This window comes from Penaeus chinensis, chromosome 5, assembly GCF_019202785.1.
Source record: "Penaeus chinensis breed Huanghai No. 1 chromosome 5, ASM1920278v2, whole genome shotgun sequence".
NCBI classification, from domain to species: Eukaryota; Metazoa; Arthropoda; class Malacostraca; order Decapoda; family Penaeidae; genus Penaeus; species Penaeus chinensis.
The window spans coordinates 29,297,292-29,315,207 of record NC_061823.1 but is presented as its reverse complement, the minus strand read 5'-3'; the positions used below and the strand labels follow the sequence as shown (position 1 = coordinate 29,315,207).

The 17,916-nt window shown below is 48.6% G+C and overlaps 1 protein-coding gene across 1 annotated transcript in view; it reads left to right on the top strand.

Annotated features, from left to right (window-relative positions):
- The first annotated feature begins 715 nt into the window (after positions 1 to 715).
- LOC125025427 (centrosomal and chromosomal factor-like) overlaps positions 716 to 17,916 on the top strand; it is an 18,334-nt gene continuing 1,133 nt past the window's right edge. The window contains exons 1-2 of the mRNA XM_047613436.1: positions 716 to 2,120; positions 16,083 to 17,916. The exon at positions 16,083 to 17,916 is cut by the window's right edge and continues 1,133 nt beyond it. Coding sequence (XP_047469392.1) covers positions 815 to 2,120; positions 16,083 to 16,240 — 1,464 coding nt within the window. The 5' untranslated portion in view covers positions 716 to 814 and the 3' untranslated portion in view covers positions 16,241 to 17,916. The remainder of the gene's footprint in view (positions 2,121 to 16,082) is intronic.

Below are 17,916 nucleotides of genomic sequence, written 5' to 3'. Positions count from 1 at the left end.
GCTGATTACTGAAGCCGTCCACGGGCCTAAAGAGGAGGGAGACTGACAGTCGAGACATCTCTTGGACCCTCCGGAAGTGCGAGATCGAGTACCAACATGTTTATATTACAAGAGTTGTCGAACTTCGAATGGAATTTCCTTTAATTTACCTCGGTCGTGTGCATCGGCAACGCTAATCAATCGCTCGCGGCAGTCATGACCGTCAATGTATTACAACATAAATATAAAGCCGTTAGGCGGATTAGAGAGCAGGAGGCCGCTCTTTAGAGGGCTTTCGCTCAATGTACCGGAATATATTCTAAGAAGTGTTCAAACAGCAAAGGGCAAATCCACACCATCCCCGGCGGAATGCACCGACGTGTCGGGTTCCAAACTAAGGATATTTTCTTTGTGGGAGGGTGGCTGGTGATTTCTTTGTGATCTTTATGCCCCAATGACCGCCCGCATGCCCAGCCAGTCCCAGCTGCTACGCTTCCTTTGTCACAGACTGGTGCTGATTCTCACGAACTCTGAAAAAATATGTAAAATCGTTTGCAATATTCTGAACTTTTGGATATATTAGTTCGTTGTAATATCCTATAACAAAACTCAAACAGTGAGTAAAACATAATATCAAGTAATCAATAAAAAGAGAAGGTACGCGGAGATCGTGAGGTTTAGTGAGCACGCACCCATCTTCTGTAGCGGGCCATCTGCTGGGATCAGTCAGGGTTAGCACGTCAGAGCGGGAGCACGTTTCTTGAATCGCTGAGTGATCTCCCATGTGGTGTCTGTGGTGTTATATGAAGTGTTGGTAGTGGTGGCGAGAGGCAAGATGGTGTCGAGTGTATGTCGTGGGTCGTATCCTAGCATGACCCCACATGCTTCGCCCTCACGAAAGCCGCTTATTGACCCCCAGAAGGATTATTTTTCACCGTTACAAGTGGAAACCTCCGTGGAGTATGACCTTCCCGCACACATCTATCCGCCGAAGGGCTCGGAGCCTATTCTTATGATACACCCTGGATATGTATCAGCTGTACGGGCTAGGTCCAGAGCCGTCGTGACTCCTTCGCCCACTGCCATGGTGGCCACTTCAGGGGCAGCCCGCCCTCTGGCCCCCTTGCAGCTGCCCAACCCACAGCAGCACCAGCAAGTGGCCGGGGCAAGGGCGTCCCGCAGCACACAGCAGCGAACCTGGTGCATGTGTGGTAATCCCAACTGTAATTCTTCTAGTGTCAAATCAGTCAATGCACAGAGTGTTAGAAACGTACAAAGTGTGCATAGCCAAAGTGCTTCAAGAAGTGTACAGAGCCAGAGTGCAAGAAGTGTGCAGAACCAAAATATAGGAAGTGTGCAGAGCCAAAGTGCAAGAAGTGTACAGAGTATCCGCGATGCTAGTATGATGGGCGTTAGCAGCAGCGTCAGCACCATGACCAATACTACCAGCAGAAGTAGTGCAGCGTTGCTTCAGCAGCAGCAACAGCAGCAACAAATGGTGTGGGGAAGTGGTGGACGGTGCTTAGGGCCCTGCTGCAACCCTCGAGCAGCTGCCATGGCTCCTCCTCAGGCAGAGTTTGTGGCTCCGGGTCTGCCGCCCTCACTCCTTGCCCGCACGCCCACACGTGGGACTGCAGGCGGTTCACCCAAGTTGCGAGCGGCTCGAACCCGTCGTGGTTTGTCTGTCGCCAGCAGTGTCAATCTCCCGGATTACTTAGGAAGTGGGCGGCCAGCCAGGGTGACAGGCGGTGCTGTACATGTCCACCCACGCCCACGAGCATTATCTACCTCTATGGGTGCTCTTGCCGCGGCGCCCGCCCCTCCCATGGCTCACCAGCACATGGGCATGGGCGCCTCCCTCACCACCTCCTTGGACCTGGCGAGGGCTCACGCTCTCACCCCTCGCTCCCTCCAGCCCGTCCAGCAGCAGCAACAACAGCAACAGCAGCAGCAACAAACATTGCTGCAGGCCCCCGTTATCTCCACGTCCTCGCTCCTCCATACCGTGGGTCTCTCCAGGGACTCCGGCTGTTCCGTGGGCGCCGAGACTGCGGGCGGCGAATGGGCGTCTGATCGTACCCGCGGCCTCGTCGACTCAGGATTCTGCACGCCCGTCGACCTCACAGACGATTTTGTGACAGGTAAGAATTCAAAGTCTACGGTGTTTTCGCTCCACGTTTCACTACATCCCACAGAAAAAACGCTAAGTCGATTATTTCATATTTTGGTCAAAGTGATAAATTAGTGTTCAGTGTAGCAATATAGAGAAAGTTAATTTAAATGTTCATGTGTTTTTCGATAAAATCTTGAAATGAAAATATTTATGGGTGAAATAAAAAAAAGTGAATTAATGTATAACAAGTGGCCATTTGCATGTTATAAGTGTGTGTAGTGTTTCAGTTTATAATTATCACTTTAGTATGTATACTAAACATATTTGGCATTCATTATTAAATTTCCCCTAGAACATTTTACATGTCTTAGTCGCGACAGTGTTGAAGAATTGTGACGTGAAAGTGTGTAAAATGAAAAAAAAACTTTGAACTCGCATAATGCACAAGGGAAATCAGCCTTCCATAGCTTCAACAGGTGTGCATGCATGGATAGTACGCATGCAAATTATTTAGCCTTTTACCGTACTTTTTCGTTCGTCTGCACGTTTTCATTCAGAGTTGCATTGTTGGTGAAACTGGCTGTGTTACATTACTTACCAATGTCTGGACTAGTGTTCGTTACGTAATCAAGAAAAAAATCATACAACCGCCAACGTTTAAATCATCTTTCAAAAATAGTAAATAGAAAGTGTTCGTTAATAATAAAAAAAAAATTTTGTCTTGTGAATATAAGAAATGTACATCAAATGCTGTTGACATTCAAATTTTGCCATTTGTCATCCTTTTGTAGCCTAATACTATTTTCATTGGCGATGTAGAAGTGAATGATTATTTTTTTTTATTTATTTAATCGGGGGAAATGTGTCAGATTCTATGTTGACGAAAGAAAATGAAAAGCAAAGAAACAAAGTGACTCCACCACCTGTCAGGCGCTCATGCGAGTTGGCAAGGTAAAGAAAAACATTTTGTGAAGACATATCAGATGAAGGATTTTATCATTTGATCATTATTCTTTCTCAGAACTTTTATACTTCAAATGTTATTACGCAGTAGTAGTTTAGTGCTTGGTATATATTCTGTCCAGACGTAAAGCACAGTGCAAGTTAAGAAAGAGAGGTAGAAAATTGGTCACTTGGCAGCCGTCCCAGTCGAGTTCCCAACTATGTTTTTCTGACTATTTTCCCTGCACAACTCTCAAAACTGGAAGGCCTTTTTATGTTGTCAGTTTTTTGTTGAATAAATAAGCAGTAGAAGTAGTAAGTAGTACACACACTACCGACCTAGCTTCATCAGAATATAGCGAGATAAAGCTATTTGGCCTCGTTCTCACCAAGGAAGCTTGAGGCATAACCGAGCCAACAATTCCTCAGTGTCGCCGTGGGTGGGGGCGGGACCATGTATCCACGGCCGCAATCCATATTTTTTTTTCTCGTCTGATTTTATTTTAGGCCTTGGGCGTGGTCGAAAAGTTTAAGGATAATGAGCATGACGATCGGAGGCTAGGGAGAGGGGGGTGGGGGGGCTTGAGGCGGTGGGGAAATTGTAAGTGTGTTGGGTGTAATGTCTTTATGTTGTAGGTATTGATTGTGATTTCATTCAGTGCGATAGCCATTTCGACCATTTTATTAATGCCAAAGCTACGCAGAATTCAGTGCAGATAAGTAAGGGATCATTTACTTCAAGTGTTTATTGTCATGACTTGCGTGTTCATGACCCCGCCTTCCTTGCGCAGTCAGTCGTGATTAACACGCCATCTTCTTTTATGTTACGATGATTAAAGAATTAATGTTGTTTTTTGTTACTGTTTCCCAAAAAGTAGGAACCTTAGTCTTTAACGGAGGGCCATCTCATTATGCACCGCGCCAAGAGTATCAAGTATGAAAAAACGTTTTGACAGCAACATTGAAAGTGAAAACGTCACCCATCATTAGCACGGTCGGGAACGCACACCACAAAAGAATTATTGCTGTTGATGAGTAACGTTTTCTGTTGACGTGGGCGAGTCCTGCGGTTGATTCATAAACGACAGCATGTATGTGTAACTCGTACTCCCCCTCCGCCCCAGCCCGTGCCTCCCTCTCCCCTCCTCCCGGACCCCCCTTGGCCTGGCGCGGGTGAAGGATGTGATTGTGGGTGTGGAAGTTGTCTCTCCCCAGTTGCCTAAGTCCAGTTTGTCAAGCTTTATGAACGGGAGGATAGGAAGGGAGGGGGGATAAGAAAGGCTATGCCCTCCCCACCTACACCTTCCTCTCCTCCTCCCTTCCCTCCTCCCCTCCCCAGGCAAGCATCTCAAACTCATGTTGCTTTATGGGCTGTTCCGAGTGGTTTATGGAGCTTGAAATGTATCCAGGAGGACCGCGCTGCCTCGCCGAGCCCAGATTAGATATTGGTGATGCCGCCGTGTGAAGAACGCAGGATAGATCCCGGCCTTTCCTCCCCCCACCCCTCCTATCCTCTATCCCCTTGAGGCCGTAGCAGTTGGTCCTCGCGGCGTGGATTTTAAAAAGTATTTTGACGAGGTGCTGTTGCGGCGAGCAAGTGCTGCTGTGTGGTCGGTGAACAGCTTGGCGAGCAGCGTGCTGGACTTGCGGTCGATCGCCACATGTTTGCAACCAGCGCTGCCCGCACAACGCCCGCCTGCTAGGTGACTACAACCAATTATAAACATCGGTAATCGTTGATTGTTATAACGGACCTGGTTTCGCAGATAATCTCGAGAATATTCATGTATATGCTCGACAAATGCTTTTCATTGTCACTCGAAACAAGATAAATGGTTAATTTGGCCAGATACTATTTTCAGTGATGGGAGCGAGGTATGGCCGGCTGGAGGAAAAGGGAGATGGAGAGGTGTCATAGCACGCGTGGCACGCCGGTTAAGAGCCATGAGATACATATCAGCAATTGACCCGGTAACGATTGAACTGCAGAGGGCGAGGCTGTGGCTGGGATGTGCTAGGGGAAGGGGGAGAGGGGGGGAGGGGCAGAACGACCTATTTATTTGCTTCCGTGCCTGATCAGCGGAGGGGTCGGTGCGGTGTGTATGATCGCTGTCCTATTACGGTTGATTGATTAGTTGGATTCATAAGGGTTTTCCCCACTGATATGCTGTTCATTCTTTTTGACACAAAGCGATCTATCTGATTCTCCCAAAGGAGGAAAAAGGCGGGCAACTACAGCGAGCCATTTACGTTGGCAACAATGAAGCGGGCGCTCACACGGTCATTTGTCTCCCGAACGAAGCGCCGGTTTGTTCTTTATGCTCATATTTTATTCGTTCCTTTCATCTTTTATGAATCATGAAACTTGGCGCGGGCGGGATGACGGAAGGGGGGACCGTTGCATCGTTGCACTAAACCGCATGGATTACTGAGCTCGGAATGATTCATAACATCATGCAACCGTCTGATGCTTACTCCAAACGCGCACAGATTTTGGAAGGATTTTTCCTCTTTCTTTACAACGGGACGCGATGTGCTCGGTACGATTATTTTTTTGAGAATAACGAATGCGTGCTGTGCGTGAGGACTGCGAGGAGGGGGCAGGGAGTAGAAGTAGGGAGGCTGTCGTACCGTACGAGCGGTTGGGGGTTGGGGGAGAGTGGAGGTACGGCCGTGTTTAGAATACATACATATAAAAAGTACTGGGACGCCGACAATAAAAGAAGTTAAATAGACTACCTGAAAAGTTTGTCGGTGGGTTGATGGGAAAACTTGCGTCGTCACCCCTCCCTTAACGCCCCCCCCTTCCTCCCCTTCCGACCTTCCTTCCCTCGTGGGGAACCGCTCCCCTGTCCCCGTGGTCTCCCTACTTCCCCCAGGCTCCCGATGGTAACAATAAGGGACTCCCACCTACAGGCGCTAGAAGGGCCGCGGGGCCTGGGGCAGATTGTGACCATTCTCTCCCATTGACACGGCCTCGTTAAACATATTTTCCGCAGGAACAGACGCGGCGCTTCGTAAACAGATTGTGTTTGTGAGACACAGTCAGCAAGTGACATGCATATATGTATATATGTATATGCATACATGCATCTATGTATAAGTACATATATACATACACACACAGCGAAATTAATTCCTTCTGTTTGTCTGAGAACTTGACAAAAGTTTATCAGCGCGTTAGTATGAGCTTGGCCGTAAGCCTCCCCCCTCCTCGCTTCATTCTCTCTCTGTTCCCCGCGTCGGGACGATATAAGAGGCATTAATCTTCACAATGCCACACTCGGAATCGGCGAAAATATACCCCCACCCTCCGAGGCGCCGTTCCATTTAATCATACTTGTGCCCCCCCCCCCTCTCCCCTTCATCGCCTCTTCCCCTCACCTCTTCTCTCCCTTCTCCCCTGTCCTTATCCTTCCCTCTCCCCCCCCTCCCCTACGCTTCCCTCAGGACCCCATCTCCTCTCTTCCTTCGCTCAGGCAGCTCTCTCTCTCTCTCTCTCTCTCTCTCTCTCTCTCTCTCTCTCTCTCTCTCTCTCTCTCTCTCTCTCTCTCTCTCTCTCTCTCTCTCTCTCTCTCTGTCCTCCGCCCCCTCTCTCCTACCCTTCCGTCCTCTCTCCCAAAATTCCGCCTGTCGCTATTCCCACGCTCTGGGTCCGTTTACTAGGGTTACTTTTATGAATATATTATAATAAACTTTTCGGTTCACTTTAACCCCCCCAACCGTATGCTTATTTATATACAAAACTACGTACATAGATTACACTATGGGAGGCAGACGGCTAAATTAAAGAGCCATTGCGTCGGGAGAGTTGGAAATAGGGAGTGTTTAAAAGGGTGTTCAAGAGAGAGGAGAGTGAGCGACGGCGAATCGAGGTAAGGGTGTAAAGGCCCCTCCACATCGCCGCTGCGTCAGGAAGAGAGGTCAGGGGCGGCGGCTGCCACTCTAAGGTCGTGGCCTCCTTCCATTTACGAGGCACGGGACGCGGTTGAAGGCACGACCTGCTCTTTCGCTGTCTGTTTTCTCTTCTCTTTCTCTTCTCTTCCCTTCCTTTCCTTTCATCTCACTTCTCTTCTCTTTCCTTCTTCCGTCTCCCCTCCTCCCCTCTTCCCTTTCGCTCTCGCAGGCTCACTCTCCTCTTTCATCAAATTATAGTGAGCTCATGACACCCTTAAATACTTCCTAGTGGATTTTACGTGCTACTTTTGGCATTCAGCGTGCGGCACTGAGTAGCAGGCTCGAGACCCGTTTGAGTCGTTCATTTTTATAGAAAACTGTAAGGAGAGAGACCCTAAGCTTGTACTTACAAGTCTATATAAAAAAGTGGCAACGCCGTTCACCCTCTGCCTTCTCTCCCCTCCCCACCCTCCCTTCCTCTCTTCTCCCCCTCGCCCTTTCCCCGCACGCCGAGGTAAGCCTACACACGGCACGGGAACCCAACTCGTGGCGGCGCCCTGATCTCCCAGCCGGCATGTTGTGATTCGATGTCGCTAATGCTACGATTGGCTCGCTCTCAGCCGGTGCCTGAGTAATCATAGGGCGGAGCGGAGAGGGGCGGCAGGGAGGGGAAGGGGGGGTGGAAGAATGGCGAGAGAACTTGAGTGATTTTGTCAGTTATTGTATTAAGGTTGTATGTTTCGGAGTCGTGTTATCATTACGTATACTATTGCTTTCATTCATTTCATATATATTCATTCACAAGATGATATTCATAGGCTTAAAGCATGTCTCCGCGTTATAATTGGTGGTTCCATTACGGGCGGCCTGACAGAGGAACCTGCCCTCCTCCTCCCTCCCCCCTCCTCCTCCCTCCCCGCCGCCTGCCTCTTCGCCACCGCCAGCCAGAGCGCGTGTGTCCCCTGGGGGCGCCTCCCCCGAGTGAATGATGGTCCTTGGGTCGTGGGTGTGACTGGGGACCGGCGCAGTCACGAGGAAGTGGGATCCCGCTAATTGCTTGAGGAACAGGAGGTCGTGCGTTGGTTGCGTGCGCGGGAGGTTAATCATATTGATATTATTACACGTTTCCCCCGAGCGCGTCGCCGGCTTTCTCTGTACGGGAAATTGTACATGTATGCGAGGATATTTATTATTCTTTGGGCGAACACGGGCTGGCCATCCCTCAGGAGTTGCTCGAATTGGATAACAGTATCCCAAATGATCCCCGACACACGATAACCGTTTCCTGTTTTATGCCAAGCCTCATGCATCATGGGCCCTGTTGCGTGCATGGGTGCTCGCTTATTTACGACCCCGGTGACTGTCCAAAAGCTTTTTCTTTTTCCATGCATAGATTATTTCCCGGGCTGTTCGACTTGCAGTTCGTTATACATTTGTGAAACACACACACACACACACACACACACACACACACACACACACACACACACACACACACACACACACACACACACACACACACACACACACACACTCACACACAAATACATATACACACACACACTAGTTTTAGGCGTAGGTACAGGAAGGTGGAAACAAATACATCTTTCTTTCAGTCTCGAAATCCTCTGAATAATAGACACAAGAGAACGAAAATGAACCTTCCCCAAACTGCCATTATAGACTGACTTTGAAGGCTTTTGTATCAGCTGGGAAAGGGAGGGAGGGAGGGATGGGGAGGGGGCGGCGTGTAGAGACCGGCGGCGCTCGCAGAACCACTCGTTTTGGTTCGCGTCCAGATTGTTTCGTTTCGTCCGTTAAGAAGCGGGGAAGATATTTTTACTTTTTTTTTTTCGGTCGCGTCAGGGGGAAATGTGCATGAATTAATGTAATTTTCAAAACAGATTTTAGACGGTTTATTGAAGCGTGTGTGGTGGAATATTAAGATTTTGTCTTTCTTGTTTTATGAATTTGATTAAAAACGTTTGTAAAGAGAAGAGGAAGGTCGCACTCATATTAAGACAAGTAATCAAATCAGCCTTTTGACAGAAGATGACAATCGCATGGGTCGAGGTAAGAAAATCGTTATTCTCTTCTTCTCTCTCTCTCTCTCTCTCTCTCTCTCTCTCTCTCTCTCTCTCTCTCTCTCTCTCTCTCTCTCTCTCTCTCTCTCTCTCTCTCTCTCTCTCTCTCTCTCTCTCTCTCCTGTCCTCTCCCCTCCCCCACCTTCCCCTCCTTTCCTTTATCCTTCTCTGCCTTCCATCCCTCCCTCCTTCCTTTCCCCCTTCTTTCCCTGCCTCCCTCTGTGCCCCATCCCATCCCTCCCTTTACCTCCTCCCCCCTCACCACTCTCACAAGTTATTCACGTTTCAGTGGATTCTCCGGCGTGACTTTTGTTCCCTGGGGCGGCTCGTGTGGGGCGTAAACATGTATTGATTGAGTCCCTGTTCACTCACGAAAGATTTGTATGTTTGAATGTGTGTTTGGATATCGCTATCAAAGGGAAAATATGATCATGTGCTCAAGAAAGCTCGTAAACACACACACAAACACACACACACACACACACACACACACACACACACACACACACACACACACACACACACACACACACACACACACACACACACACACACACACACACACACACACACACACACACACACACACACACACACACACACACACACACTAGCTGTCCTAGGGGGCTCTTCTCCCTAAAGAATCCCTGACTTCAGCTGTATGGAACACCACCATCTCTTTCCGTTACCGAGGCAGGGGTAGGCCTAAGGCACAGCCCACTTATGCTCTGACAAACAGCAACGCTTTCCCAAGACAGCACGACGGCATCAAGCCCGAGTGATGTATGGAGCGGGTCTAGTGCTGGAGTATAGCCAGTGCAGCTGCTGTTGTAATGGTACTGTTATCTGGCTCTGCCTCCTGTTCTTTCCTCTGGTTCCAAGATCGGATGCGTGTGTGCTCGTGCGATAGACTACACGTGTTCGAGCTTCTTTGTTTTGAGATTTGTTCCGAGCTTCGCAGTGCAACAGATGCTTCCATTTCGATCTCTTTGTCATGCTCTTCACCCGAGAGATATTACTTATTAATGAAAAGTAATCACGTTGTTTAATAACCGAAGGCGAGACAAGGGCAGACCTACCACAGCTGGAGGGTATTTGCCCCCAGTGTACAAGCGGGCAGGGGGTTGACGGTGGCAGCGGTCCCTACAGAAGGTAATCTCTCTTCAGGCTGTTTACTGACGGGGCCGAGTGCACTTACCATCCCCGCGCAGATGCTTGTTAGAAGTATGTTTGACGATTTATTTCGTAAGTACTGTGGGCTCGGGGTATAATTGCCTCCGAGGAATAGATCCCCATGAAAAGCCGACTTTCCACAGTAGAGTTCATACATCCGACGAAAGGCCACCAAACAAGATATTTAATGCAAGGAACTTCTGGTAACGATGGCGGGCTCTGACGTCCATATAACCGGGACGCCTGTTGGGATTTATTAATGGTCCCTAAGAACTGCCGCTTAATCCTAGGCTCGGCTTATTGGGCGGGTGTTGACGCAGCGAGGTATGGTGTTTGTGGTAAAGGTAGCTGTTCATCCTCCGTGGTGTACCGGAGACCCTATCATTGTGCTCGCAATAATCTCTTGTGCTTAGTAGTTAAAGTAGATTCATGCGGCATTATATCTGTAAGAAATGAGGCAGTAAAGTGTATGGATTAATTCAACGTTTCCTCGAAGAATAGAACGTTACAGTGTGCTAAATAAGCGAGCCTCTTCAATTAGGCTTTAGACTCTTCCAAGAACATTTGCAGTTTTCAGCTCAGTAATGACTCTCCCCTTCGCTCTCTGTTTCCCCACCTCCTACTTTTACTCCCTCCCTTCTTCCCACTCTGCCCACACGTTCGGCCCCTCGCCCTCCAGCAGCTCCCTCCCCCTGGCCGCCCCCACTTTCACTACTCGCTCATTCACATCATCCGCACAAAGGTTCTCCAGCATTGATTTTTCCGTGTAGAGCACATATACAAAGAAGGCGGGAAAGATGCCATTCGAATTGAAATATCTGCAAATTACTCGAAAGCTGAATGAAAACTGGGTTTGATTTTATTTTCGGTGTCTCCCCTCGACGAGGTAATTGAAAACGGAAAAAAACGACGAACATTATAGATTTTACAGATTTATTTTTCCTTTTTTGGAGGGCGTGTGTTGCAGAGCCTGTGACTGCTCATGGAGTGATTGTTGTATGTCGTGGCCAGACGTGTAGGTGAGGGTCGTCCACCTTCGATGGGTCGTTCAAGGACGTCGAGTGTGTGTGTTTGTGCGTGCATGCACTGATGTGTAGAAATGGATTTTACAATTCGTACGAGTAGCAGTTTCGTACGAGTGCTGGGGGAACTTTTGAAAGTCGCTTGACTAGCAGCTTCCCCCTTACAGACGTGTGCATTAAACTTATTAAAGATACGAATCTCGTGTCCCGCATCATGTCGACGTCACAAAAGATATCGCAAGAACTTCGGGAGACTTTGTCAGTTTGCCGGCGAGTCTTGGGATTGCTTGGGGGAACGTGTATATATAAAGTACGCGAGACATGTGCAATCTCTCGTGCAGAAGTTGCCTCCACTTCGCCCCCGCGACGGAATCCTTGAGTCTCTGAAATGTGTTATTGTAGTTTCCGCGGTTCTGGCGGCGGAGGCGAAATTTCCCCAGCGAACCCGTTTTCTGTCGACCTTACTGACCTTTACGGGCCTGAGCGACGGTAAGGAAACTCGGGGATTGGATGAATAATGTAATGAATTCCGTAAAGGACGTCTGCAGGGATACTGAGGCAGGCGAGTTTTGCGTCTCAAGTTGCTTTCAAATTTCCCTTCATCTTTTTCCCGTCTCTTAGATTATTTCAGGGAATGGTACGCTGGCGCTGCAACAGCTGAAACGTTCGGGGAATCTGCTCGAGTGACTAGGAGGGCTGTGTGTTCTCAGGCAATGCATACATTACACACCACGTTAAAACCTGTCTTGCAGGATTGAATATATATATATATATATATATATATATATATATATATATATATATATATATAAAATATATATATTTCTCGTTTTTTATTATGGAGTATTTTTTTCTGCTTGCTGCCAAAATTCTCGGTATGATTAGTAGTACAGGCGTGGTACAGAGACGCATGCGAGGGGTTGGGAGGCGTGGATGGAGCACCGCGCCAGCCGGATGCAGCAAGGGGCGAGGACATGGATCTTGCCGAAGTTACGGCCGACGGGTTTTTACTCCGCGGCTGTAGATTCACGGAGATGGAGGAGGAAGTTTAAGGCTTTCCCTGCGCGCCATTAGAGGCCACGCTGCTGTTCGGCCGGAAAGAGACAAGTGAAGGCGATATTTCTCGATTATTTTGGGGAAAACCGACGTTAACTTTAGCTCTTCGGCGCTCGTGACGGATGTTCCACTTGATATCCGGCAGCCTTTGTGTCGGCAACCGGACATCTGTCGCCGGAATAGCAATATAACGAGAAAATGGATATGGAGTCATCAGACGCCTGTGCGAACGTGATGGCCTCACCATGCTCAAGCCACAGCGTTTTTATGGACGGGGCTGCAGGTCGTGACGTTGCGCTGACGTCATTATCTGGTGCTGACGTCATGGCTGGTGCATCTTGGGTTCCCCGCTTGTTCTCTCATCAGAGGGTCAGGCGGGATTTGTGAAAGCATGGGTTATCGCGCTTCACAGTCATGCACTGACGTCATGGAGCATATCCAAAATGCAGATGAGGATGTCGACATCTTTTCCTACCGGATTGTTCTTCTACGATGTTACCTTGCAGAACAATATCTCTGACGTCACAATTCCAGCAGGCGTGGCAAAGGATGCTCCTGTTGTTCGTCACCTCCGGTTTCGTATCATCGTGTGCACAGTTCTAAGTGAGGCGCTGTGACAGGGAGCCGCCGGATGTGTCCGAAACCGCGGATGCCCGGCTTCGTGGAAGATAATTAACATAGACTATGCCCACGAATTAGTTGAAGTTTGCTCATTTACGTGACGGATAGGGCAATAGTGCCAAGACCTTGAAGTTCATTATTAATATTACGATGATTATGATGTAAATGATTATCTGCTTGCAGAGAGAGAGAGTGAGTGAGTGAGTGAGTGAGTGAGTGAGTGAGTGAGTGAGTGAGTGAGTGAGTGAGTGAGTGAATGAGAGTGAGAGAGAGACGTAGCTCTCCTTCAAACACAATAGCCCCCAGGAGTCTCTGGCAAGAAGTCACCCCTTGATTATATCAGCACTTACGCAAAACCGTCTTAATGCAAGAAAAAGATCCTTTAGAAATTCGTGTTGCCATCCGAATAAGTAAATGGGGTTTCTTGGCAGTAAAAAAAAAATCGAAGAAGTAAAAAACGAATAAGATGAATACGTTGCCTGCCCCTCCTCCCCCCCCCTCTCACTCCGTCCCTACCCTCTCCTGCCCATTAGCCTGCTGAGGGCGGAGGAGGAGTCTGGATGACCTCCCACTAGGACTCGTCTGCCTTGCCTCGGGCGTCAACAGCCTGGCGCCGGGCTCCTTCTCCGGGCTGGCGCGGGGAAGGGAAGGGAAGGGAAGGGAAGCAATGCCTGCATGCCCACCACTCGTCAAGGCTGTCTCGTTCGTTTACTTGCGTTTGCAGTTGTTTTTGCCTTCCCTGCTCGTAACTCCCGGTCCCTCTTTCCCCCCATGTCGAAATTGCAAATCGTTCTCATAAGAAAGAGAAAATAATGGCGATGGAACGTACTTGCGAGCATGTTCTTGGAAGATGTCGTTATGGTTTGAGTGTCCGGGGAGTGGGGGTGGGGGCTCGTCACCTTCAGGAGAGGCCGCGCCATTGTGCGTTATGAAGGCTATTGTAACAGTGAAACCATTGTGGCAAGTTAACCTCTCGCGCTTGAGTTTATTGCATATGGGCATTGTCTCCACGCGTTTGCTTGTCTTCTTGCTTGTCTGAGTCACTGTTTTATATAAGCTTGTTGATGTTCTTTTTCTCAATGTTTACGATTGATTCGGATGGATCGAGCAAAGGCTCGTAAAGGTTCGTCAGCGTGCTTTGAAAAGGACTTAGAGCGACGAGGCTACTAATCTAGGAGAAAGGAAGGATAACACTCCGATAAGCGAAAAGACATCACTGAACCCAAATTATCCACGTTAATCAGGGCAGACAGCCACGGCAAAAACAAGCCAGAGTGCCAGCCAGACGGGCCATGGTGCCAGCACAGCACGGCTCTTTGGCCCCGCACAAAACAAACAGATAACTGTATTCCACCCGTGACGTCAACATCCAGACATTGGGTAGCCGTGACAGCTTCAACAAAAAAGGGAGAGGTTACAGAATGGCTCTTGCAACGTTGCAAAGGGTTGGGAGGCGAGGCAAAAGAAGTGAGCAGTTGATTACAAAACTTGACAGCAATAAAAGAGCATGACAGAGTTTATGCGTTGCAAATTCAGGTTACTTATGCTGCTATTTCACCTATTAATCATTTTGCATCGATCATGTTTTAACCCTCAGCTTATACACTTAATTCACTTCAAATGCGAGCAACTTTGCAACAGGATCCCCTTTCCCCTGACACAAGTAGGTCATCCCGCATGCTAGTTAATAACCCCCACATACGATAACAAGGACTAGCCGAAGTTAACCAGCGCCGAGTTCAAAGTGACTCTGAAGGTTAACAGCACGGTGATGACAAGCAGCCAGCGAGACGTGCTGGTGGCGGTGCTGGCGCTGATGTTCGCAGCATCGGCTCCAGAATGTTTCTTTCTTCCACTTTCCTTTCTCGTTTCAACATCATCATCTTTCCTTCACATCATCATCTTGATTTCGTTCTAGTCCCCCATCCGTTTTTACAATACGTTCAAGCCGTGTCCTCTTTCTCGATAGCGACCACCGTCTAGGCACAAAAAAATCAACTTCTGTATGGAAATCGAAGCAGGGTGATTATAAGGGAACTCTTTAAGCACGTCTCGGCAGGGTCACGACGGAGCTGACGGGCCCCATATGTCAGCCTCACGGAAAGGTCTGCTTATTACACATGATGAGTGAGCACTGTCGGCACTCTTCTGAGCACTGGTTCTCGCTTGAGGGAACTCTTGATCCCTCTGCTTAAGTGCTTCGTGGTCGAAGTGCTGATCGTTGAGGCGATTGTGCTGTCGCTCTCTCTCTCTCTCTCTCTCTCTCTCTCTCTCTCTCTCTCTCTCTCTCTCTCTCTCTCTCTCTCTCTCTCTCTCTCTCTCTCTCTCTCTCTCTCTCTCTCGCTCTCTCTCGCTCTTCCTCCTTCCCTCCTTCCCTCCATTCCCTCCTTTCCCTCCCTTCCTCCCTCCTCCCTCCCTGCTCCGAGTCTGTGGCCTTGTTTTGGACTGACTCGAGGTTGAGAAAATGCCTCAGATTAGGGTCACGGGAGTTGTGACGGCGTTGCATTATAGTCGTATAAACACACCCGGCGACCCGGTGCGTGCCCAGGAGGGAAGACAGGGGGAAGGTGTTGGGTAATTCTCTCTCTCTCTCTCTCTCTCTCTCTCTCTCTCTCTCTCTCTCTCTCTCTCTCTCTCTCTCTCTCTCTCTCTCTCTCTCTCTCTCTCTCTCTCTCTCTCTCTCTCTTTCTCTCTCTACACCTTATTTCCCCTTGCCTTCTTTATCTCTCTCTTCTTCCCACACACTTTTTCACTTACTGGCAAAAAAACGTGTCGTCCTCCGTACAAAAAATACCAAGAAAAAACGCGGTCGTCGAATACATGCGGGTGACTCTGAGCAGTTTGCCTTGGGTGTGAGACTTTTCCCACATGGCTGTCTGGGCGGGCGGTGGGTGGGTGGGCGGTGGCAGCTAGCAAGGGCGTCTCGTCGGGAAGTTCTCACTCACGCACGCACCCTCCCTTCGAGACCTTCGCTACGCTACTGCTGTTGTTGTTTGGGAAAAGGAGATGTATGGGATGGTTGAATTATTTTTGAAGGTGTGATTTCTCTGCAGTGTTGTTGCATGTTGCATTTTCATAAATTTGGTGAAGCGGAAGCAGGAGATATACAGATTAAGAGCGAGTATGGTATTTAGATTAAATTCGCGCTTGCATTTCCTTCCCGGTGAAACTAACGTGTTTTTTCCTTCTTTGCAGATACGCTTAGCTTGGGTGGCAGCTGGAAGGAGCCCTCCACGCCGTTATCCTCCTCCGTGACCTCCTCCAGTAGCAGTAGCGGCGTGCACACCTCCTCCCTCCTGCCAGGGGCCGCCCACCACTACCTCCCGCAGCCCTTGTGGAACTTGGCCTATTAAGGTCGCTACGCTTACCATGCAGCGGGGCCGAGACCTGGGGCGCCTCGCCATGGGGCTGGCCGCACCTCCTGCTGGGGACGCCCGCGCGACGGGGGGGAAGCTCGGGGAACAAACGTAGTCGTTTTATCCGATTTTCTAGTGTTTAGTCAGTGTCTTCTCGTCTTCGAGGTTCGCGGCGACGGAAGACGTGATTCTTGTTGAAGGTGTAGTCCCCAGCAGCCTCCATGACCACGATGCATGTGTGTATCTCTTGCTCTCCGCGACCCCGCGAGCTGACCCCCAGTCGCGAGCGCCCCAGGGCCGCGGCCCCGACGTGCACTCTCAGAACCAACACTGTGCTGTGATATGCCGTGCTGGCCTCCGGAGCCTCGTCGCCATCGTCAGTCCTCCTCCTCGTCGTCGTCATCTTCATCATCAGTGTCGTCGCAGTTCACATTAGCTTAGTAGCGAGAAATAATAAAACAAAAACAAAAAACGACAAGAGCAGCAGCGCCATCGGGGGGCAGGGTCGTGTACGCGCGTCGTCTCGAAGTCACCCGTCGCCGTGTCGTCTTGTCGTCGCCGTAGCGAGTCGTCATACATCGTAGTTGAGCCAGAATCATCGAGTGCCGACTCGAGTCATCTTCGAGAATCATAGTAGTCGGCGCTTAGTCATCAGCGCATCAGCGAGCTTTTCGTCATCCGCTAATTATCTCATGGTGTACTTTTAAGTGTGGAAACTTATGGGTGTGCTACGTACAGGAATTATAATATTAATGGTAATAATAACACAGGGGTTAGTTGAGCCAGTGAGCGTTGTCTATATCCACTTTGTTAGTTTGTAGGTATCTATTCCAGTCACTCCATCCTATGGCAATATTTCACTGTTATTTACGCCAGCCCCTTTGGAACGGACTCTGAAATAGCACTGTGGAATTTGTATCTGCCATTGAAGTGGTCTTGATCCTCCCGCAACTGGCACAATGCCGACCTTTATCGACGCAAACGGACCAGAACCTTTTCCTCAAGAGCTCTTTTAGAATCCGTGCCTTAAGTCTTGCACAAACGATGCTGTAAACATCGGTGTACTAAGCTTGTCGGCATTAATTAGTGTTTTGTAAAGCTGAGTAGGATTTTTAATGATAAGGTAGACGGAAGTGAAAGTGAGAGACATTGTTAGGGTAGAATTTTAGGTGTTAATTTAGCTCTTTGGAAAAATAATAAAAATACGCTTATTAGAGTCCATGAATCATAACTTTTTTTGGTCAATAACTCATCTGTCATTCATTTTAGTTTACATTTAGGTTGTATGTTTAGTTTTAACCCTTAAGTTATACTAATTTTTGTTATCTTATTTATAGTCCTTCTGAAAGTCTGTCAATAATTTGCTCCACAAAGTTTACATGCGTTTCTTAGGTTCATTTGTCATGAATGTGAATTTTCTAGTACAATCCAGTTGTGTCTTCTCTTATTTACTTTCATTTCGAAGTTCGCGAATATGAATAAAACGCATTTACGAAGATTCATCATTATCACTTTAAATGTATCGAAACATTGTATCAATGTCTTTATTGCATGGCTACCTGAGTCAATTATCTTAAAGAATAATATCTTGTTCGTGGCATTATAGCTGTACGTGAGGATTGAGTCGTTTATAAGGCACCACGACGGGAGGTTCCTCGTCACCAGGGAGGGTC